This window comes from Miniopterus natalensis, chromosome 14 (genome assembly GCF_054644295.1).
Source record: "Miniopterus natalensis isolate mMinNat1 chromosome 14, mMinNat1.hap1, whole genome shotgun sequence".
NCBI lineage: Eukaryota > Metazoa > Chordata > Mammalia > Chiroptera > Miniopteridae > Miniopterus > Miniopterus natalensis.
Window position 1 is genome coordinate 38333611 of NC_142094.1, and position 24730 is coordinate 38358340.

Consider the following 24730-nt stretch of genomic DNA (forward strand, 5'->3'; position numbering starts at 1 on the left):
AAAAGCAAGTCAAGTTTTATTACAGGGCATTTGTCATTTTTATATTGCCTGACGCTAAGCACTTTATATATCTCATGTTTTATTTCTCTGTCATTGTGAGGGTTAAGTACTGAGTCCTAGAAGAGTTAGGTAACCTCCTCAATGTCGCACCCTAATAAGTGCAGAGTTGGGGTGCAAATCCACATCCTCAGTTTAACCACTTCTGTCTACTTCCTCTTGAACATGAATCATTGGGCTTGACTTTGCATAGTTTTGTCCCCCAAATCAATTTCCCTTTCAAAGGGTCAGCCTCTGCCATTAAGGAGGGCATTCAGGAGAATGTGTCCTGATTCCTGCAGACAATCACTGAAAAGGAGTTTCAAAAGCCCTTTGAAACAGTGGGAGCATTTCTGGCAAGAACATGTGGTTTCCCTAGGATTCAACTCTCATTTGTATGTGTAAGCTCTGGTCTCAGAGAAAGAGAGAGAGGGAGAGAGAGAGAGAGAAAGAGGGGGGGAAGAAAAGAGCAAAAGGACTGACTTACTTTTAAGGTATACCTTAGGCCAATGTTTTCTAAACTTGCGTCCCATCAAACAGTTGTCCTGAAAGAAAAGGGTTCTGTGCTCACATAAATTTGGAAAACTGCACATTCTATCCCTTTTAGCTATGAACAATTCACCTTGGCACAGAAAAGGCTCTGGACTTATTTTATGTTATTTCACTTTGCTTAAAATCCCATAGAAATTGGTTCTGTAGACCACACTTAGGGAATCTATGCTTTATTTTATATTTTATTTTATTATTAGCTTAATTATTTATACTTCATCTGTCCTAGAAAGTCTTGCTAGCAGAGCTCCAGGCTGGTAGAAAGAAGCCCATCTTAAAGGCTGCCTTAAACCATCTATCTCCACATAAGGAGTAACTGACAATTCTGTTAGTGTGGGTTCATTAAGCGTGGTATCTTGAACCTAGGCCTCACCACCAGGCTACCCACCTGGTCACGCAGCTTGGTACACATAATTTCTTTGGGGACTTCCCCATGGATGCTCCATCTTTTGGAGGAAGTAGGCTCTCACTGGCAGCCCATTCAACAGGAAAAGGACCCCTGACCTTAAATTTACAAGCTCACTATTTTTGTTTGGAGCGGGCTCCATCACAGCTATTTCCCAGACACCTAAACCAGCATTTCCCTGGGTCCATTCCATGGAATATTCATTTAGTATAAAGCTCAAAGAAAAAAGGGTCCCATTATCAAGAAGACTGGGAAACTGCATATTTAGTTTCCTTTTGAAGAATCTCATTTTTCTTTAGGATAGAAAGACTCGTGTAATTAAGAACCCCAATTAAGTTCACTTACCCACTTTTCCCAAATTAATTAATTTATTTTGTTTATGTAAAACCTTTCTATCCCAAAAGGTCTTCATTCCAGGCAACACATTCTGGGACTACTGGGCAAGGCTCTTCTAGGTCTGCAGCAGATACTGGGCTGATCTGATGTGACTAAAAGGAGGAAGCACAGGCTTGCCCATGACCGTTGCCAGCCAACCATGGGAAAACATGCCTGAGCACAGAATCTCCACTCTTCCAGTTACAAGCTTCAAATTACTTTACCCATCTCACCCCTGTGTTCTTTATATTTTAAGTGGAGAATATAAAACCTATTCTATAGTATTCATTTGAGGATTTGAATGATTCATAGGTGGCAAGCTGCTAAAGATGAGGCATAGTGCAGAATAGGTTTTAGATAAAATTGAAATCGCTTCTCCATAGTGTTTCAGGACAAGGGTGATACAGACTGAATTTGTAAAAAACACGGGAGATGGGCTGTGTACTAGTTATGCCAACTCCTAGAAAGGAAAAGTTTGACTCTCCTGGGATAGAGGTAATAGACTATAAAACCAAAGGGGTAGGGCCATGCTCGGGTCTTTTTGTGTGCATGCCAAGAATATTCCTAAGGGAATCTTTGTGAACTTAACACCTGCATACTCATCCTGGCCCTGCTGCTGACAAAGCTGTGACCTTGGTAAGTCACTTCTGCAGGCCTCACTTTCGTCACCTATAAAAAGAGGATTTGAACTACATACCTCTCTGGGTGCCCCCCACCTCAGATTTATGTGGAGCTAAAGTCAGGTTATTTATTTTCCATCAACCCAGGTTGAAGAGGTGCTGGTCAACTTAAGGATCAGCTGATTTGCACTGAAAATGTTTTTCAAGGATTAGAGTAAAAAAGAGCTGTGAAATACTGTGCTCCTGTGTGATGCTTCCCGTTTTAATGCTTTCTTATCCTGAGAGCATATTTTAAAATTTTCAAATGTAAATTATTCAAGTTATTCACATCACACAACACCTGAACTTAGAACGTGCCCGTGTAACTAAAGTGAGTCATCAGCCCATTATTAATTATCATTCAACCATCCCTATTCCTTTGGAAAAAGGAGAATATTAGTAACAACCAGAGTCTGAGTCGTTTAAGCAGAGGCAGCTCTAAACAAGCTGGCAAGCCCTCTAGCTGTGCCCACAAATATTCCAACAGCTGTAACCTGTGTGTCTTGCTCTTATCTACACCTGTGTGCACATGTAAACATACAGACACACATATGTACCTGGAAGTGTGCACACTCATGTTTATACACACTGTCAGTGGCTGCCTAATTCCCTGGCGACACCTACCAGTTCCCTTGGGTGGGTGACAATCTCACTGAACCCGTTTCCCTAACAGTAAAACTAAAGCCCTTCATGGTACCTAGGGGCTCTCCCAGCCCTGACATTTCATGTCGATCTTTGCTTAGATATTCTTTGGCAGAAACGTTGGAGACATGTTCAAATACATTATCTCATGTAAGTCTTAAAAATCTTCCAGCAAGTCTTTTTGTTATTATAATACTTATTTTAACAGATGAACAAATGGATTCACTTACTTAATGCATCATGTGCATAACAAGGGGCAGTTACTAGCTTAGAAACTGGGATCTTTATTCTCTATCTAATCAGTGCGGTCTGCAATTGACAACCTTGTGCTCGCTATTTCTTCATCCAGAATGGTCCTCACCGAGGTGGGGGGAGGGTATTATATGGGGCAGCCCCCTAAATTATCTCTTCTTCTTAGCCAGGAGAATCTGCTTTGGGTTGGAAGGCAGGTTGCAGGCCACCCATGGGCCAATGACAGTTCCAATGGTAATTAAGATGTTACAGGTGACTAGATACAGTCTGAACAAGTGGGTGTTGTTAGAGCCATGGGGCCCTGGTGTGACCGTATGAGCAGTCTGGTTTGCGACAAAGAGAGATTTTCTCAGCAGGTTAACTACTCCCATGCAGCCATCTCCAGACCTACTCCCACCACTCCCACTCCCCAAGCAGAGCCCATAACTCCTATTCCACGAATGAAGCCCACGATGCCCTAATAATCTGAGGAAAGAGACAGAGGTTGTATGGTATAAAACAGCCACTCCAGTCGGCCCCAAGTCTGCTGCATGTGAAGAGGGGGTAGGGTGGGGATAGTTTGGCTTGACAAGGATTGTGGGACTCTAACGTATCTGGCACAAAAACAAGTCATAATATTGAAATCAAACATTCAGAGGAACCCATAAAATATTAAGGATCAGAGTTTCACCCACTTTATAGAACATGAACTTGTAAAGTCTTCAGCTTTGCACAGGATAGCCCACTCAACTGATTCAGAATGCAGGTATAACTTAACACATCTTTGTCCCTGGAATCCTTGTCCACAGAAAACTATAAATACAAATGAATTCAGAGTTGAAGGGCTGATATTCATTGTTATCTCAGCCAAAGGGAAATTTTTTCACTTTCATTTTTATTTTTTATAAGAAACCTTTTTATTGACTTATCATATACAGAAAGAAAAGTGCAGATATCCTAAATGCAGATATCACAACTTTTAAAAATTAAGACTTCATATTTTTAGAGCAGTTTTAGGTTCACAGAAAAATTGAGAAGGTATAGAGGTTTCCTATATACCCCCTACCCTGACTCATGCATAGCCTCACCCATTACCAACTTCCCCCAGCAGAGTGGTACATTCGTTACAGTTGATGAACCTATAGTATCAGTCCATACTCTACATGGGGGCTCACTCTTGGTTTTGTACATTCTATGGGTTTGGACAAATGTATGATAACATATATCCATCATTATAGCACCACAAAAAATATTTTCACTGCCTTAAAAATCCTCTGTGCTCTGCCTATTTACTCACCCCCCAGCATGATTTTTTTATAAAGTGAACATCCTTGCAACCAGCATCCAGAAGCCAAACATTATCACTATCCCCAAAGACTCCTCTTGTGTTTCCTGCCAGTTACTCCTTGCCTCCTAGGATAACCACGATCCTGATTTCTGCCAGCATGAGTCAGTTATGCTGGATTTTGTTTCTTACATAAGTATAATTATATAGGAGATACTTTATTGTGTTCTGGCTTCTTTCCCTTGACTTAAATTTGTGAAATTTTTGTATGTAGTTGAAGTTTTAACCAGGAGTTTTAATCCTTGAATTCTAATTCAACAAACATTATTCAGCCAGGAACTGTGCTCGGGGCTGGAGACACAAAAGCAAATAAGGATAAGTCCAAAAGCAAATAAGGATAAGTCCTTGCTCTGAGGAATATTCAACCTAGCAATGTACTAACGCCCGGAATTTAATGTAGAGTGAATTCCTCTTTGTTTAACAAATATTTACTCGGTGTCCACTATGGGGTGGGCAGTATTACAGGTGCTAGGGATAAGCAAGGAGCAAGCAGAGGACACTTCTAGTAGAAATCCTGTTTTATTTCCCTGACGTGTGTGGGCAAGTCCTGCTCACTGGTCCCCGCTTCCCACTCTGCTTTGCACCTGATGCAACATTCGGGGAGCCAGTGAGAGACGCGGCTTCTTCTGGTGGCTTGAAGCGCATGATTATGAAGCCGCCGGTCCACCCACGGGACAGTTGGCAAACCAGTGAGCATGGGAAGAATTTCTCTGTATCTATTTCTGCCCTATCCCATTATTGCCATCCCTGATGCTGTCTACCCAGAATGAAACGAAAACCTGGAGCCTCGGGAAGTCTTTGGATGTTAACTTATCTTGGAGTGAGGCCACACAATCTTCTTGTTTTCCAGAATCATGAAATAAGAAGAGGCGATTGCCAAAGCTGTGACTAAAATCATAAGCCTAGGGAAGTAGGTCCCTGCCCCATTGAGCTGTGATACCTCGTAGTAGATGTACCATTGTAACTGGTTCTATGAACATCAGCTAACTTCCTTCTTTGAAAATAGAACAGGCCGCTTTCCTAGGTTTCCCAGGCTTAAAACCCTGAAGTACCATTGTTTGGGCTGGTCAGAATGTTTCAGAAGTTTTTAGAGTAAAAGGAAAGATTCTGTTAGTGTCTATTTCATGAAAATGTGTAAAATGTTGATTTGGCTGTCATATTGCCCAAATTGGATCTGAAAATGTTACCCAGGACATGTGACATCCATCCCTGTGAGGAGTGGGGCACAAAGCCCCCCTTCCTGGATGAGCATTTGGTGAGGAGATAATTGGGGATTTAAAAAAAGCTACAAAAATGACCTGAAGAGCGCTTTAGAAGGCAGACATCAGCCATTTTTCATACACAACTCCCACTCGCTTCTCTGAGAGCTAAAGCAGCATAAATTGGCAGTCTGTCGGTTTAACCATTTTCATTGTGTACTTTTTCTGGGCAGGTTATTCACATCGAACTCCTTTGATGTGATCAGTGATGATGCTTTTATTGGTCTTCCACATTTAGAGTATTTGTAAGTAAAAAAGAAAAACATCTTTTTCAACATGATGATTCAGGATAAGTGCTGTCGGATTCCTACAGCTGTCTGACAAAAATATTATAACCTATTGCAGATTCATAGAAAACAACAACATCAAGTCCATTTCAAGACACACTTTCCGGGGACTAAAGTCTTTAATTCACCTGTAAGTATGAATGTTGCTATTACTTCTTAAGTTTGCTAATAACCTGTGGTTAAAGTGAGCACTTTGTGGGTATCCATGAAAATTTAAGAAATCTCAACGATTTCTCTCCATGCACACTTGCATCTCTCCTTGTTATCAGCCAGTGTATGTCCAGGAAATTGATTACTATTAATATGATGAATCTAAACCAACCATACTTAAGAAAACAATCTAATGCAGGGCAATTGTGTGACTGAAATGACTTTCTTATTATCTAAATCATTACTCACTTCATGGGTAATTATGGGTTGACTGTATAGCTTAATTTGATATTTGCTATTTTTCTTTTTCTGTATATGCCTTGACTTTATGTACATTTAAACATATATTATAACCACAGGCAGTGTGTACACAGTACCTGACTTGTCTATAAATTGAAATATTTAATCATTCAAAGGGTGATTAGAGTCCATTGTTGTTAGCAGGAGGCAATTTTGCTTCTTAGGGAACATTCAGCAATATCTAGAGACATGTTTGGTTGTCAAGACTGGGGGGTGTAACTGCATCTAGTAGGTGGAGGCAGCGATACTTCTGAGCATTCTTCAGTGCACAGAACGGCCCCCATAACAAAGAATTATCCAGCCTAAAATGGCACAGTGCTGAATTTGAAAATCCTGATCAACACGAATTAAATAACTTGTTTCTCCTATTCTTCCCTCCCCGCCCTACAGACACACACACACACAAACACAGATGTATTCTTCAGGAAACTAGAAGGACATGGGGGGAAAGGCACTAACATTTATTAAGTGACTACTATTATGTTGGTCATTATGTTTTACATGAATTTTCGTTTAATCTTCTCAACAGTCCTGCCAGATAGGAACAATAATCCCCATTTTAGAAATGAGGAAACAGAGAGTTGGAGGAGATATATAACTAGTGAACTGAGTAGTTATGGAATTATGATAACAACAACTCAATAGTTGAACTGCAATGCCTATTCATTCATTCAACAACTGTTTCTCAGTGCCTACTATGTGTCTCATTAGTGTTAGATAAAGATGCAAGAGATCTAAGTGCCATCCTTCCAGCTTGAACCTGTTCCCTCCCAACACCTCATTCCCAGCTCTGTTCTAGGCCCCAGGTGCAGCAGGAAACAAAGCAGACAACAGTGCCTGCCCTTTGAGTCTACATCCTAGCGTGGCATGTGGTCATCATGCTACCTCTACCAGGCCCTATCTCTACTGCTGTTTGGATCTGCAGCAAGGGGGAACTGATGGCCTGATGTATTTTATAAAATCATTATACTTTCCAAGTCTTCTGTATATAGTCATTACAATCAAAACAACATTTGCAGTGCTGCTCTGCATGCCAATGACATACTGTGATGCAAACATGGTTGTGATGGTGTGAATGTTTTGCCATATTGCCACAGAGCCAAACACTGCCAAACCTAATCTTTCAGACAAAAGTAAATAAAAGAAACAAATATATGGAAGGAGGAAGTTCATGACCTCCACTTGGAGATCTACTCGATTCACATAAATCCCATTCAACATAGCCTCTGTCCATTTGTCCTCCCTGGGGACCCATGATGTAAGCTTTGCCAAATTCACTCAAGTCTATCTACGTCATCAGGCAGGGATGAAAGGAAGGAAGGGTGGAAGAAAGGGAGGGAGGGATAAAGAAGGGAAGGATTAAGAGGGAGGAAAGGAGGAAAGAAAAACATCTCTGCACACCCTGAAAAGAATATCCATTTGTTTGACTAGAGCCTATTACATCTCTCAAATGAAATGAGAATTTAAATTTGGGTCATAACGGGCCCTTTCTTTGGAGGTATGAAGACGATAAGAAAGGGACACTAGTACAGCATGTACTTAATAGTTAGAAATTTTTAAGTTCAAGAGAACACCAAAGGCAGGCTTAAAAGAGAGAGGCATGAATCTTAAGGGTAAAGCAGACAGGGAAAGGGAAGTCGCACCTTTCCGACCAGGTGCTGGAGGTGGGAAAGAGGTATTATAGGAACAGGTTAAAACTGCCTGAGTGAATATGACCCTTACATCTCTTGCATCTTTATCTAGCACTTGGGGGTTGATTCCTATGGCATTGCCAATATTAGACTGTTTTTATCCGTAAAAATGGCAATGCCATATGGTTCATCCTAAAGAGTCTCTAGGACGTGCCACACAGCAATGAACAAGATCCAGTTCCAACCTGGAGGAGCTCAGTCTAAATATTTGAATTAGACAAATATTTTCTCCCTGAGTGCTTTTGTCCCTGAGTTCTTTATTTCTGCTCTTTTCTCCTTCCTTCCTTCCTTCCTCCCTCCCTCCCTCCCTCCCTCCCTCCCTCCCTCCCTCCCTCCCTCCCTCCCTCCCTCCCTCCCTCCCTTCCTTCCTTCCTTCCTTCCTTCCTTCCTTCCTTCCTTCCTTCCTTCCTTCCTTCTTCTTTCCTTCTTTCTTTTTTTCCTTTCAAGGAGAGATGGGTAGAGAGGATCTGAAGCCCAAATGTTCCTCTGACTGCTCAGTACATCAAGTTCATTTTCCATTAATTACCACTTATAAATAAATCTGACATTTGTTTGAGCCATTAACTTCCTTATTTAAGATTTTAGGTTTCAAAGTGCACTTTTCTCCACCTCAGACTAATCCTTCCCAAAAGCAAATACTCAAGCAGTGAGGAAGGATCGCCTCGCCCTCCAACCTGCATATGCTGCAGGAAGAGTTTACAGAACTTTTTCGTATTCTTGACCTCATTACAGTCTCCCGATGACCTTAAGAAAGAGACAGGCAGCAGCACTACCCCTGTTGACAAATAAGAACATAAAGGTGCGCCCTGAGTTTAAGGAGCTCCCACTTTAGTAAGCAGGAAAGCCAGAAGCTTCCCAAGGTCTTTATCGAGCCATCTAGTGCCCTCTTCACCATGTCAGTTGTAGCAGGACCAGAAAGCTTTTATTGAGCTGGCGAGACCCTCCCACAGGACATGATTTGAGGAGCAAACATGGCTATGGAAGAAAGAAAAGATCCTGAAGACAGGAGCCCGACCTTGCTCTTAATTTCCAAATGCAAATAGTTGGAGTTATGCATATGCCTTTAGATCCAACTAGTTCCCACTCTGGCCTAACAGTAAAGTTGATCCAAGGTCTTATACATCTATCTCAGTAGACATATCTTCTAAAGAGACATTTACAGACAACTTAAAAATTACTATATGACCACCTTCCCCTCAAGCTAGCCCTTGATAAAGGGAGAGTTCTTAATATTTAAGCCCTTACAAAGCAAGTCAAATCCTGGGGCCTTCCCTTAATTACTTTATTTTGTATACTGTGTTAATTTTATATATGATTAACTTAAACATTTGAATAGTTTATATATTTCAGTAAGGTTTGACTTTTTCTGGTTACCATGTATTACTTTTGAAATCAGGAAAAACTAAATTAAAAAATAGTTGAATGGACAATGATGACAAAAATCTCTCAACATTAATTGGTTTCTGTTAATACCCATGAGTTTTTAGTAATGATTCCCTTGGGCATCCCATAAGTGTCACTGTGGTTAAGGCTCAATGGAGGCAGGACTTTTGCATGCATGTATAAAAATATTTGGGGAAAACTGTCATCAATCTATACATGCTATGGAGCACCTACTGGTTGCTCAGCACTGTGGGAGTACAAAATCCATAAATAGAAGTCCTCAAATTAAGGTACCTGTGTATTCCCAGTCAGGCAGCATGTCTTCATTTTAGACTTCACAGTGACATGCATGTAAAGAGGCAGTGTGACGTGGTGGCTAAGGGGATGATCTGTGCCACCAGACTGCCTGGGTGCAAAGCCCAGCTTTACCCCTTAACAACTATAGGACATCAGAAGTCACTTAGTCTCATTGCACCTCAGATTTCTTATGTGTAAAATGAAGGTAGTAATTATCATCTGTAAAAATGGGGGCCAGGATAATAATGTACTTAGAAGTACCTAGATCCTAAGGTTGTCATGAGAGTAAATGAGTTAATCTCTGCAAAGTGCTTAGAGCAGAGCCTGAGATGCAGTAAGCTCACTGCCTAACCTCTATTGGTCCTCAATCAGGATTCCAAATGCTGCAGTGTATTTATGCCCTTTAAACATTTTGTATGGAATTAAAATAACTGTGCTTGAAGCACCACAAATTCAGTGAGACACCAACTCAAACTGAGGATCTGCACTGCGGGGAGTCTGGGAGCACCCAGATGGCCGTGGGCAATGCTTTCTTAGCAGCAGCGCCTAGTGGAACTGAAACAAACGTGCTGTCTGAGCCAGTCTGGTCTGCCTTAGAGAGAAGACTTTCCAGTCGTTTCCATAGTCATAATCAGAGGTTTTCTCAGGTAAACTATGAAAACACCAAAGTAGAGGCGTGGTCATCATCTCTACCAGGAAGGCAAGGCTGCCATTGAGAATGCTTGAATCTTCTCAGCTGGGCTCAAGGCAACTAGATGTTCAGTTGGCCAGTTTTCTGGGGGAAATATTAAAGAATATTTCTTAGGTAGACTGTGAATCAGGACCTTGAGCAAGGTGCTTACTTAAAGACACGTTTTAAAGAGTTTCCCCGTTGCTTTGGAATTATTACCACAGTGAGGCTAAAAGGAGGGAGGGCACTTTGTAAGCAGAGGGTCTAGGTTACAGGAGGGTGGGTGACCATGGTAATTCACAGGGCTCTGCACTTTTTCCTTAGCTCAGTGATTTGGTACAAAGGGCCTAATAGAAGCATCCTCTCTTTTCTTTGTCTAGATTGGTGCCCTTCCTCTCCTCCACTCCAGCCTGCCCCATTCACTCATTCATTTCAAAGTATCTATTGAGGGCTTACTTTGTGCCAGGCACTGGGGATACAGTGGTAAGAATCCTTCCAGTATCACTACAGAATGACCCTTAAAAAATAAACAATGATGAAATGTTTCTCACTGCCTTGTCTCCACTCCTCTCCCAATCAGTCCTACCCACCCACCCCCTTCAGATATTCCAGTGCACTCCTAGCCCCTATAAATACCTGTGGTCAAACTCTCTGACTTATCTATGTGGCTTAAAGTATTATCTCTCCTAGTATCATCTCATTATTATTAAAGATGAAGCCATATTCCTCTCACAGTGAAAAGTATAAAGATGTGATTTAAGAGTTAAAATAGAGCTTCGAGATCATTCTGACAAAGTGACCATTCACTTCATGGAAAGGGAAACAGCCAGAGCTCAAACCCAGATATGTCATCTGTGGTCCCTGCCATTTGCACCACACTGCGCTGCTGAGTCCAGGGAGTCTTGAAACCAAGCTGATGGGCAGAGGGTTAGCTTGGGCAGTAGCCTGGTTTCCTTCAATCATACCATGTAGAAAGTCTTTTCCTGACAACTCTCGTAGCCCCCTCTATGTTCTTGCCTTTCTCTCCTTCATTATTCTAACTCTTATTCCTGATAGAACTCGTACTCAGTTTCAATATCCAGCACTGACTTGACCCTCACCCAGCAAAAAGACTTGCAGAGCAAGGAGCTCTCCCACACCAATTCAGGCTTACACTAGAGGAGAGAGGGGAGGTCTGAAGACTTGGGTAGATGGCTCTCTGGAAATACTTGTTTTCCACATTAATGTCCCCATGAGATGGGCTTTGTATTAATGATTAAAAGAAAATATGGCGAAATCTTAACAGTGGTTGCCTCTGCCAGGATAATTATTGTTTTTCTCCTTTAAAAATGTTTTTTTGTACTTGTAAAATTTTATTGACATGAATAATGATATTAGTTATTACTTATGTTTGTGTGTATATATGTATGTGCAGTATGTTATATATGTGTGTGTATATACATCAGCAATAAAGAAGTATCATAGTGATGTGTTACTGATGTATATACACACATATATCAATAGATATAGACAGAAACAGTAAAAGATGGGACATTTTAGAATACAAGGCTTAGAGTTCTCTCTACTCAAAAAGACAGAAAGAATAGGTGATCTCAGCTTCCTGAATTGAGCATTTAAAGGTGCTTAGGTATTAAATATGACTGGTTTTGACAACAATTTCAAAGAAAAAGATTAATTTTATGGTCTTGATTATCTGACATAAGGCTTAAAAATTCACCTGCAGATACAAAATTTACCTGGAATCCATTTCAAAGGTATGTGTATAAAAATACTCACAGCTGTATGTGTTAATTTTCACAATAAATGAAAGAGGTATTCTTTACTCAGTTTTGCAGATGTCAAGACAGAAACCTAAAGAGGTTAAATTAAGTTGGCTAAAGCCACCTTCCTGAGAGTGATGAAGCTGACTGTGATAATCATTTGCATTCCAGCCTGGAACTTTGGAACTTTATGAATGCAGTCAGATGATGATTTAGATTGACTGAATCCTCACTGGACAGAACCATTACGTATACAGAGGGGTTCTGTTAACAATTCAATGTTATTCTTTGTTTTTTCTTAATTTAAAATAATAATACCTGCTTGATAATGAAAAACTCTCACTATCCAGGCAGCTACATAGCCAAAGTGAAAGATTCCAGCCACTCCACAATGTAAGCTCCATCAATAGTTTTTATACCTCCTTCCAGACCTTTATGCATCTATAGACATATACCCTCCCTTCCTTGTGGGTTTACAGTCTATATAGTAATCTTTGACTTCTTCTTTTTTTCACTTGAGCATCATTTCACGTCAAATCATAGAGATCTACATCATTTTAAAAAGTCTCCTGCAAAACATTTCATGTTAAGTATGAACTATCATTAATTTACACAATCCCTTACTGATGGACATGTAGGTTGCTTCCAATTTTTGCTACTCTAGCAATGCTAGATTAAATATTTTTTCCCAATTGTGCAGTGGGCCTCTAACATTTCCAATTTCTCTTTCCTTGGGAACCGGTCACAGCAAATATATGTGTGGGGGCATTTCACATTCCTTTTCTTAACTTTGCAGGCTCTGATGATCCCTTTCTACGTGTCCAGTGCACCCTTCACCAAGTACCTATCAACATGTACCAGAGGTTGCTTTATATCAGGGCCCTGTTACATTTTTTGCAGAGTAATTCCCAGGCTCTTTCAGCATTCCTTTCCTAAGACAATCTCGGCCCACGTCCCTGCTGCCTGCTTTCTTCTTTTCCAAATGTAACCCAATGCCACTGAGGCCTCCAAGAGACATAGGAAAGCTGTCTAAACTCCAATTCATTGGGCATCCAGAAGCCTCCTTCTCATTTCTGAGTCTTTCTTCCTCCTGTTTCTGCTTCTTTTATAAGTTCAGGCAGGCTTCTCGTGCCTACCCCTCAAAACCTGACATGAAGCTCCATCCTATCTCCTTGAGAAACAGTCCATTGAGTCAGTGTTTAATTGAATTTTAATGATGGAACAAGGAAGGGGTTTGACTGAGTGCAGTAAATCCATCCACCGTTCTCCCCTCTGGCACCCCTCATACTGCGCTGTCTCCTCCACCCTCTGGTTCCTTGGGTGAGAGCCTTCTAGTCACAAGATGTCCTCTAGAAGCACAATGCCTCATTTTAGAGCCCATCAGTCTAGCCTGTCTTCATCAGCCCCATTTCCCAAATCCGCTGGTCATAAGTCCATCTTGTCATGAAAAATTCCCATCTCTCTACTCCCGAAGCCCCAAGCTCCAAGTCTCTATCTCCGACCATCTCACCAGCTGCTTCTGTGGGCAGCCTTCACGGGGGTACGTGAGGCCTAGAGCTCTGCTCCTCTGGGTGGGAAATGGAACTCCTAGATCCCCCATTGCTTAAAAGAACCGCCTTGGGCAGCATGGCAAACAGAGTGCCTCTTCCTATGCAGCCCTACTGGCAGCAGTAATTCAGGACTTGCTGTTTCATCATTTCATGCCCACTGTCCTATGACCCAGCCTCCTCCAAGCTCGTGCCCTGCAGCCAACTGCAGTGTGTGCTGGCTTCTGGGGGAGGATGTCCACTGAGGAGAAGTTAGCATGAGAACTTTAACACACATTGTGCCAGATAATAAATTAAGACACAAACTTGGGAGTGAGTCTGGACTGGTCTAAACCATCAGGAAATCTCTTCTTTCAACCACTAAGCAGTAAGGTGAGTTACGGACACATCCTCTTGAATAGTCTTCTCTGGCAGCATTTTATTAGTACTGCATACGTAGGTGGACAGTCTTAGCAGTTATTAGGATGGTCAGTTTCCTCAGTGCTGTTTCTTGGGCAGTGGACAAGCAGAAGCCCGTTTCCTTCTTTCCCTCCCTTCCTCCTCCCAGCTGCCCTTTGAACGTAGTCCAAAAGCAAGAGTCCATCCTGAGTAATCTCATTTACTTTTTCTAACAACCTATGGCATGAAGTATTATTCTTCCACTTGAAAATGAAAAGATTGAGTCTCAGAGAAGACGCATAACTAAAATCACACAACCAGGAACCAGTGGCCTCAGAATTCAAACCAAGCTCAGAATGACTCCAAATCCCTGCCCTTCCTCACAAAACAGACTGTCACTGAGACGGGAACATTCTGACTCAGTTCCCATTCTTATGTGCCAAGGTTCATTGAAAAAGTTTTCCAATCTAGTTGTAATTTCCAAAACTCAGAAAAACAACGTAATTAACTTAAAAATGGGTTTTAAATGTCCTGAATGTTTACACTTGAGAAATCTCATATTAATTAGAGGAGGTGGAAGACATAGAAGACTTTTGAGAGCGTTTTTAAAGACAATTTAAATTTTCAAGGGTTTTGGAGGCTGACAGCATACGCTTTTTTGTTTTACTTTTTATTTTTATTGTGGGAAAAAACACTCCTAAGAAAAGTATATAAAACATGAATATGTACAATGATAATTAAAAAATAGAAAATTACCAGTACCTAGATCCCTTCCCCATCAGACAGCATCTGCAATATGGACACATTTCCCTTCCCTGGATATTATCAGGACTATTTCCTACTCTTTGGCCTTAATTAGAATCATTCTAGTGATCCAGGGAGAACAAACGGAAGGAGAAAGAGAAAACAGTTCCTGTGCTAATACGGCAAGAACTGGAAGAAAGGGGAAGGAAATGATTAAAGAGGGTCGGTGGACGGATGGTGGGTATTTGTAAGAAAGTTGTTTTCTTAGGTGGAATGAATGGAACTGAAAGGGAAACAACGTAGAAAAAGGAGGCATATACTTTGGAAAGAAGAAAGAGTGTACAGGTGAAGGGATAGGTTAGACGGGCCCCCAAACTCTGGACTGTTGGCTCTGTCAGCTGGACGTTTAGCTGCCTCTGGAGCAAGTGAGGAGGGAGGGAAGAGAAGGGGCAGCCTGTGGGGGAGGGGAGAGGGCATTTGGGGATGCACGCTATCACAGGTTTAGTCACTATCTGTGAGATCCCCTGGACTGAGTGTCTGAGAGTGTGAATCTCTCATCTGTTCTAAACAGAAAGATCAATTCCCAAACATGATTTTTGCTGGTATTTGGGGGAGGGCGGTAACCACCGACACATGATGTGCCACTGAGTGAGTGTTGAGAAGAAAGTAAGCCAGGAATTGAAAATACAATCGCAGGAGGCTAATTAGTATCTTAGAAGGAGCATGGCAAGTAATTTAGTATAGTCTGGGAAGAACAAAAGGGACTCATAACTAAGCTTTATTATAAAATACATTTATTTAGTTTATGACTACAGTTTACTCTTTTTCTTTCCTCCCAGGAGCCTTGCAAACAACAATCTCCAGACACTCCCAAAAGATATTTTCAAAGGCCTGGATTCTTTAACAAATGTGTAAGAGGACCTGATTGATTAACTAATTTGCAATAGTTAACAAAGAAGCCTGGTATTGATAATTAAATTTTTTAATTGGCTTTAAAATTAAATTAGAATTTTAGAATTTAAGTTGGCTTGACTTTTAAATTCATTTGGACTAATGTTTGTCTTGTATGGTATTTATCACTGAAATTACGAAAATATAATGCCCAGACATTCCTTTGACAAAGTGTGTGTCTACATGGAGAGGAGTGATGATAAGGGACTTTGACGGGGTGGGAAGAGGGGGCCTAGATAGGAATCTCTAGATGCTGTTTTTCCCATGAGGTCCAGGAAATGGGACTACAAAGGAAAAACATAAAGGAGTCTGGGAAACTGACTGAGTAAAGATGAAAGGTTACACCCAGGGTTGGTCAGTCAACAGAAATGGAGCAGGAAGTGGGGGAAGGGAGGAAAGTTTGCCTTTTCTCTCATTAGACTGAACAACAACTCTAGGCTTAATCCCCAGGAATTTGGCTTAAGCCCCAGGAAGGGAATGAACTTAATTATTTTTGACCCTTTTTCAAACAAAAGAGCTTTCAAACTTTGACTTTTAAGCCTCAGAGTGAAAGATCTTTGTAAGGAATTTGTATATTTTGCTGTAAGCAGAGCAAGTAATATATGCCTAAGGCTCTCAGAAGCAATTTAGCTTCATCAAGTGCCTTCCAGAATATGAGAAAGGTATTTAAATGCCATAAGGTAGAACACAGGAACAAATGAAAGGCTATATGAAAACAAAAGATTTCTTATTATTCAGGTACTTTGCTATAAACTATTCAAAACAACTTTTCTCCAAAATCAAAAAATCTCAGTTGGGTTTTCTCCTAAACCCAGTATTTAACTTTATTCAAATCAGTAAGCTAATGAAAAACTTCCTTTGTTCCTTGTAGTATTCCCCCGGCCCCTCCTCCATGCCTATTACCCCAATTCCTGAATGATGGTTTATTTCCAAGAGAGTGCCAGGATCAGGACACTTCCAAGAAAGTCTCCAACAGAGCACAGTTATCTGCTCTGGTTAACAATAGCCCAGAAAAGCTGACACAGTATTTTGGGTCACAATATTCTTGGGAGATGAGGTCAGTACTGATGAATGTCTTAGAAGTTAGATGACACTCCATGGTCAACTTCAGGATACAACTTATTTGGGGACCCTCTGACTTATCCTTCTATCAGCCTGTACCTCGCACTAACAAAAAATAAAATAAACCCATTTGAAATTGTCTCAGTCTCTCCAGGGAATCCCATAATGGGTTTGGCCTCTTGGGCCTACTTGGATACACCCAAATCAAGAATTATCTATCTAAGAAGTATAGGATTATGCCAACTTGCCTTTTAGTGGATTTCTTGACTGTGTTCCCTAAAAAATTTTTAAAGCTTCAACACTTAAAAATTATTTATGTGCTGTGTGAAGAGTAGGCAATACTTATAGGAATTCTGTGTGATGAAGAAGGGTTTTAGGAAGGAGATGGAACTTATGAACAAGAGCAATGCAAATAAACAGAACTTGGTGAGTTTGGATCATATGTGGAAATTTAAACTAGCTAGCTGTATAGTGTATTATGAACATGAGCTGTTGCATGTCTGTGTTACCTCTGCTGTGTCAAAGTCATTTCCTCTTAAAATTGAATTTGTAGACCATGAAATTAGGTCAGGATTAATTATGTCTATGAGGAAGAAGAAAAGCAAATAGCTCACTCGATTTAATTAAATATGATACAATCACCACTATATACTTTCCTCTAGACCTGAGCTGTCTAATATGGTAGCCACACGTGTGGTCACTGAGCACTTGAAATGTGTTCTTATTGTAATTGAGAAACTGACTTGTAAATTTTACTTAATTTTTATAAACAAAATTTAAATTTAAAAACTGATTCTTGGTTCAATTATTGGAAAGCTTTTAAGTCTGTTTGTAACAGCTTGGGTGCATGAATCTATTTTTTTTTTTAACTGGAAATTTTATTAAATTTGAGAACAGATCAGATATTTCTGATGAAAATTTAGCATCCAAATTGAGATATGCTCTAAATATAAAAATACACATTAGACTTCAAAGACTTAATATAAAAAAAGAATGTAAAATATTTTATTAATAATTTTTATAATGACTACACATCAAAATGATAATATTTTGTATGTATTGGGCTAAATAAAATATACTACTAAAATTAATTCCACCTGTCTCTTTTTACTTATATATTTATTTAGTTAGTTTTTTTAAATATGTTTTTATTGGGGTTTTTTATTTTTTATTTTTTGAGAGAGAGGAAGAAAGAGGGAGAGAGAGATGGAAACATCAATGATAGAGAGACATTGATCGGCTGCCTCCTGCATGCCCCCAACCCAGGCATGTGCCCTGACCTGGAATCGAACTAGCTACCTCTTGGTGCATGGTCCACTGAGCCACACTGGCTGGGCTCTTTTTACTTTTTTAATGTGCCTATAGAAAATTTTAAATTACATATGTGTTTCACATTATATTTCTATGGACAGCACAGCTCTAGACCAGCTGCCTTTGAATCCAAGAAGGAGTGAATTATGAGGTTCCTTTGACTGGGGTGGCCTGCAAGGGTACACTGTGGTAACTCTGAGCCCAGAGTGGATCAGTGAGGTTCAAGGTAGATTATGGGGCATTTTGCACATATTAATTGCTGAAATAGAAGTCATACTTGTGAAGGTAGGACCCTCATAGAGCAAAAACAGCTGAAGTTTGTCTTTCAGGGACCTACGAGGGAATTCATTTAATTGTGACTGTAAACTGAAGTGGCTGGTGGAATGGCTAGGCCACACCAATGCAACTGTAGAAGACATCTACTGCGAAGGCCCCCCAGAATACAAGAAGCGCAAAATCAATAGTCTCTCCTCCAAAGATTTTGATTGCATCATTACAGGTAATATATTCCAATTTATTCCACCTCATAACATTCAAAGAAGGGCTACATTTTTTGTGTGTGCAGGAACTGATATTTTTTATATCTCAAAAACCAACTAAGCAATTTAATTTTTAAAATATTATAAACTATTAAAACTTCATGTGTTTAAAAGCAAAGAAAAATTGCCATTTTACTGTTTTTCTAAAATAAATGCATTTGTTATGGACATTTGAGATCTAGCACACAGATCATTAGCACAGTTACTCAGAAACATTAGCACACATAGACTAGCACAGTTACTCATCGTGACTTCCTATTTCTGCAGAATTTGCAAAGTCTCAAGACCTGCCTTATCAATCACTGTCCATAGACACTTTTTCTTATATGAACGATGAGTATGTAGTCATCGCTCAGCCTTTTACTGGAAAATGCATTTTCCTTGAATGGGACCATGTAGAAAAGACCTTCCGGAATTATGACAACATTACAGGTATGAGAATCCTAACCATAGTTTGAGTGGAAAGTTAAGCTGCTTGGGCCAAGGGCAACAGGAAAAGATGAGTGATATCGGGCAACCTTAGAGACATTTTGAATCCCATCTCTACCATGTACTAAGTGACCCAGAATTGTTCCCTAAACCTTAATTTCCTCACTTGTAAAACTGGAATAATAATACCTAGCTCACATGTTGTCAAAGATAATGCAAGTACATATTCAAGAAACTTAGCATAGGACCTAGCTTAGTAAATATACAATAAAAGGTGGATGATTTTTCCTCAAAGAAAATGTATTGGAGTTCTAACCCAGGTTCTGCCACAAACTGACTAGGTAAGCCGCCACTCACTCTCACTGGGCCCCTCTTTTTCTTAACTTTAAAATAAGGAGGTTATTTTAGATCAGTGAGTCTCAAACTTTGTTGCACAAATATCACTTCTGCAAAATGTTAATGTATGCTTGTGACAAAAAGGGTTCTGTGGTCCAATAAATCTGTGAACCATAACTCCCTCCTGGAGATTCATAATAATATATCTTAGAGGCTCTGAGGAGTCCTGCAGTGAAAAAAACAAGCCTCTTTCTAGTATTTTTTGCATTTAATTGGACCATGGAAACCCCTTTTTTTCTTTTCCATGAAAACTTTTACTCAGGTGATCTCTTAGGCTCCTTTCTCACTTCAACAACTTAAAATTTTTTTAAGTCATAAATTAGAACATGGGGCACCCTCTGTAATATTTACATCAGCTTTAGCTTCTAACACCTTTAAATCTGCTCCTAAAAGCTCCTAGACAAGACTGAGAGGTGATAATTAGATTTTGTTGGTGGTCATCAGCCCCATCGCTCAAAGGATCAATACAGGTCTGGGGCTTGCTTGAGAGTGAGGAGCCCAGATGAAGGAATCCCCTCCAAACTGAGGCCCTTCTAGAATCTTCCTTCTTTCTCAAGGAGAAAGACTATGCTTCCCTTTCTCCCTAAGCCCACCCCCCCTTGTTTTCCAATGGATTACAGCAGGGCTTTGTGTAGTCTAAAACCAGGCTCTCCTTACCTGTGCACAGTCCATCAATTGTTTTGAATGAATCTTTAGATGAGCACTTGAAAGAAATGAATCATGTATTTGCAGACTTCAGAATGTGTCATCTAGCCCTGCCGGGCGTGGCTCAGAGGTTGAGCTTCGACCTGGGATCCAGGTGATCGGGGTTCGATTCCCGGTCAGAGCACATGCCTGGTTGCGGGCTCGATCAATGACTCCCTCATCATTGATGTTTCTATCTCTCTCTCTCCCTCTCCTTTCCTCTCTCTGAAATCAATAAAGATATATATTTTTTTTAAAAAAACAAAACAACAACAAGCACTTCCCCTGGGAATGATGCTTTAAAAAAAAAAAAAAAAAGAATGTATCATCTAGTAAAAAATGACAAATAGATGTAATATATGCGGTCACCATCCCTTCCCTCATCCCCAAACAGACATTGCTAATCTACTGTGGTGCTCTTTCTTGCAGAGTACAGGCATGGCCACAGAATCCTCCTCAGCACTCTCCAGGCAGACATGGCCACAGAATCTTTCTCAACACTATCCAGGCAGTCACTATTATCACCAGTCAATCAACATGGGTACATAGTTGGAATCTAGTGGCCATCCCTGATCTAGTCCCAACTTTCTTTGTACAGAAGAGAAAACTGAATCCCAGAGAAGTTAAGTAATTTTTCCAAGGTCACACAATCAGTTGAGTCCTGAAGAGTCACAAATAAAATAATTTTGCCTAGAGATGGAGCCAATTAGTAGAAAAAGTTGATGAAGAACTTATTGCCCCAGAGCCCCCTAAGCTGCAGTCAGAAAAGGCCTGGGGCCTTGATTTGCCCTGTCTCTTTAGATTTCCCAAAGTCAAGCTCCGCCTAGGAGATCAGAACCTATTAATAAAAGGATACTGAGCTAGGCCACTGACAGACCTCATGGTGTTCTCTGAGATTTCCCAAAGTAACATTCATGAGCATTGTCTATGTACCCCTCTTCCTTCTCCTGTCTCCTGCCCCCAGTGACCTGAAGGTTCAAAAAAATGATAAGTAGTATCGGTTTCCTTTCTCAGGGGAAAGTCAGGTTATTCTAGAGCAAGAAGCAGTTCACCCTTAGAGCAAGCCAATTACAGGTAGAGCTGTGGGCTGCCTAGACCACCACTCAAAACTTCTAGAACCTTGTAGGATCCAAGCCCAAGATGGAAGCCCTGGAACACCTAACTGTCCACCCCGTAGCAATGCTGGTAGGCTGGGGTTTGAATCCTAACTCTGCCTTCTCCTAGCAGCACTAAACCTCTCTGAGCTTCAGCCTGCTCATCTGCAAAAGGGAAGATAATAATATTTATCATTTAACCTTTTGGGAAATTTTAATGAGATGATTTGGCAAAGCACATAGTAGGTGCTCAATAATTGGCCATTTTCCCTACAATTACAAAGATTAGCTCATGATGTGTTAGGGAAAGCAATACTTTCTCTCTTCAAGAAATGAGAGAAAAAAACTCAGGCTATAGCCATGAGTTCTGAACATCTAGTGCAGGTTGGATGTGATATGACAACGTTTGCATGCTCCAAAAGAGGATGACCATCCCACTAATCTCTCATTTGTCTTTTCCCAGGCACGTCCACTGTAGTATGCAAGCCTATAGTCATTGAAACTCAGCTCTATGTTATTGTGGCCCAGCTGTTTGGTGGCTCTCACATCTATAAGCGAGACAGTTTTGCGAATAAATTCATAAAAATCCAGGATATAGAAATTCTCAAAATCCGAAAACCCAATGACATTGAAACATTCAAGATTGAAAACAACTGGTACTTTGTTGTTGCTGACAGTTCAAAAGCTGGTTTTACTACCATTTACAAATGGAATGGAAATGGATTCTACTCCCATCAATCCTTACATGCGTGGTACAGGGACACTGATGTGGAATATCTAGAAGTAGCCAGAACACCTCAGGCACTCAGAACGCCTCATTTAATCCTGTCCAGTAGTTCCCAGCGTCCTGTAATTTATCAGTGGAACAAAGCGACACAATTATTCACTAACCAAACTGACATCCCTAACATGGAGGATGTATATGCGGTAAAGCACTTCTCAGTGAAAGGCGACGTGTACATTTGCTTGACAAGATTCATTGGTGATTCCAAAGTAATGAAATGGGGAGGCTCCTCCTTTCAGGATATCCAGAGGATGCCGTCACGAGGATCTATGGTGTTCCAGCCTCTTCAGATAAATAACTATCAATATGCAATTCTTGGAAGTGATTATTCTTTCACTCAAGTGTATAACTGGGATGCAGAGAAAGCCAAATTTGTGAAATTTCAGGAATTAAATGTTCAGGCACCAAGATCATTCACACATGTGTCTATTAATAAACGTAACTTTCTTTTTGCTTCCAGTTTTAAGGGGAATACACAGATTTACAAACATGTCATAGTTGATTTAAGCGCATGACACACAAATTCTGTGGCTGCCATCAGAAACTTTCTACAGTACATGGTCCGGATGAACTCAATGCATGATGACTCTTCTTATCACACTTGCAAATGAATGCCTTTCAAACATTGAGACTGCTAGGCCCAAGCACTACCAGTATCTCCATCTTTAACTGTCCAGTCCAGTGGTGTGGGGAGTTACCTTTTATATGAGAAAATTGAATTGTGTAACTGTTCTTTGCAGTGAAGATGTGTAAATAAGCATTGAATGGTATCTGTTGCTCCAAAAAGAAATATTAATATGTACTTTTCCATTTATTTATTCATGTGTTCAGGAACAACTGCCAAATAAAATGTTTACATTTTCTTTCATATCACAAGGTAATTATTTAAGGGAGTTTTTCCTTGGTGATGGTGATGTTGTTAAGGAAATAGTTCTATACAATAAGGTTATATTTGAATCAAGAGTTTATGTTATGAATGAGTGAAGGTGAAACACTGATATTGATCACTCATAATTTATGAGCAGGTTTATCAGCTGATTTTGAACATTCAAAGGTGTTTCCAAAGGTTGTGGCTTTTAGGAATACTTTGAGGTAAAGTGGTGGCAAATTAAAAGAAAGGTAGAGAAATTTGCTTATTACATGAAGACTAGTTTGAAATAGAAAAGAGTAAGATACATCCTTTCCTGTCCAATAGCTCCAGCCACAGTGATCATTCAAACAACTTATGGGAGAAGCTAAAGCCAGGACTTTGGATTTTAAAAACCCTATTCAGGGATTTTCTAAATATCTGACTCTAGAGTCATCAGGCAGCATTGTAACCTTATAGCACTTGCCTCAGATATACCTGAAATGAAGGCCTCTTGGTCTCCCCAAGGATACTTTACTTCTAGACACCCATTTTGATACATTATTCTCATGCTGCAGAGTGCCAGAAGGGTCATATTTGATTTTCTCAACAGCTGCTCCTGGATCACAAGGGTCATTAGCACCTAGCACAATGCCTGTGCACTCTTTAGGCCCTCAAAACTGCTTTCAAAGGTGCACATGTGTCCTCCTGTTATAATCATAAACTTTATGAGGCCCTTTGATCTAATCAATCAGTATTTATTAAGTATCTACCTAATAAGAACAAAGTATCACTCCTGTGGTGGAGGGAGAACTGAAGCAGAATAAGACAGGGCCCTTGCCCTCTGGGGCCCGAGAAGATGCCTTGGGGGTTAGAACATAACAGAGCAAGCAGTAAGTGCCAGGTATCATCTGGACGTTCGAATTGTAAGTATCATGAGAGCATCAGAGATGCCCTCCTGGAAGAAGGAGTCCTTGTCTGAACATAAGGGAAGAGATGAGCTCAAAAGGGGATCATGACCCAGAAGATATTCCTGGCACTCGGCTCTGCATGCTGCCTTTATGGAAAGGATCGGCGCTTTCCAGACCATTTTTCCCCAGAGTCTCTGACAGAACAACTGTGGGAAGCCGGGAGGGGGAGGATGGCAACCCCTCTGCCAGCACACATCTGGCAAACTCGAGGCATCAAAGGTACACACAATCACAATAGCCTCCCGGAAGCAACACCTTGGGGAGTTACGCACAGGAACCCGACTCCTTCACAGCCTGGAGAGGATACCAACTCTGACATCAGGCTTGGGGGCGGGGGGCTTACCCACTCCCGACCCTACGCAGGGAGAACTGGCCTTCAAGTGTCTTCCTTTTCTCAGTCCCCATTTCCTACAGGCAGCATATATGCTGTTGGAGAGCACCTGCTTTGTAGAGACAGGGCTGCCATGTGCTGTCTTTGACCGCAGACAAGTTACTTAACTTCCCTGAGCCTCAGTGTCTTCATCTGCAACTAGACAGTAATACCTCCTCCAAGGACAGTGGAAGAGTTAATGCGCACGCGGTGGATTGAGCTTGTGAAATACAGCGTAACTGCATCTCCCATCCCAGATGCCCTAGGAGAGCCTTGCCCTCACCCCATCAAGAGGTGGTGCCCAATTCCCTGTTCTTAAACCTGGATGGGCCTGTGACCAATAGAATGCGGAGGAAAAGATGCCGGTTGACTTTGGGGGCTGGGTTATCAAACGAAGAAGCTTTTGCCTTGTGAACCTGAACTGCCACGTCAGAAGTCCTAGTAGCCTGAAGCCACCATTCTGTGAGGAAGCCTGGGCTTTGGTCGACAACCTCAGCTGAGGTCCCAGCAAACAGCCAGCATCCAGCACCAGTCCTGTGAGGGATGTCTCCGGGGGATTTTAGCTCCCAGCTGTCAAGTCGTC

The 24730-nt window shown here is 40.9% G+C and overlaps 1 protein-coding gene and 1 long non-coding RNA gene across 2 annotated transcripts in view; one reads left to right on the plus strand and one right to left on the minus strand.

The window, feature by feature from the left end:
- The window catches only part of LOC107543296 (uncharacterized), a 37761-nt gene extending 17537 nt beyond the window's left edge, over window positions 1-20224 (minus strand). The window contains exon 1 of the long non-coding RNA XR_015715639.1: window positions 20055-20224. This is a non-coding gene — a long non-coding RNA (uncharacterized LOC107543296). The remainder of the gene's footprint in view (window positions 1-20054) is intronic.
- Window positions 1-22823, plus strand: part of LGI1 (leucine rich glioma inactivated 1) — a 31291-nt gene extending 8468 nt beyond the window's left edge. The window contains exons 3-8 of the mRNA XM_016220756.2: window positions 5676-5747; window positions 5848-5919; window positions 15549-15620; window positions 18363-18532; window positions 18840-19004; window positions 21639-22823. Of these exons, the coding sequence (XP_016076242.1) occupies window positions 5676-5747; window positions 5848-5919; window positions 15549-15620; window positions 18363-18532; window positions 18840-19004; window positions 21639-22474 (1387 nt within the window). The 3' untranslated portion in view covers window positions 22475-22823. The remainder of the gene's footprint in view (window positions 1-5675; window positions 5748-5847; window positions 5920-15548; window positions 15621-18362; window positions 18533-18839; window positions 19005-21638) is intronic.
- Window positions 22824-24730: the final 1907 nt, after the last annotated feature.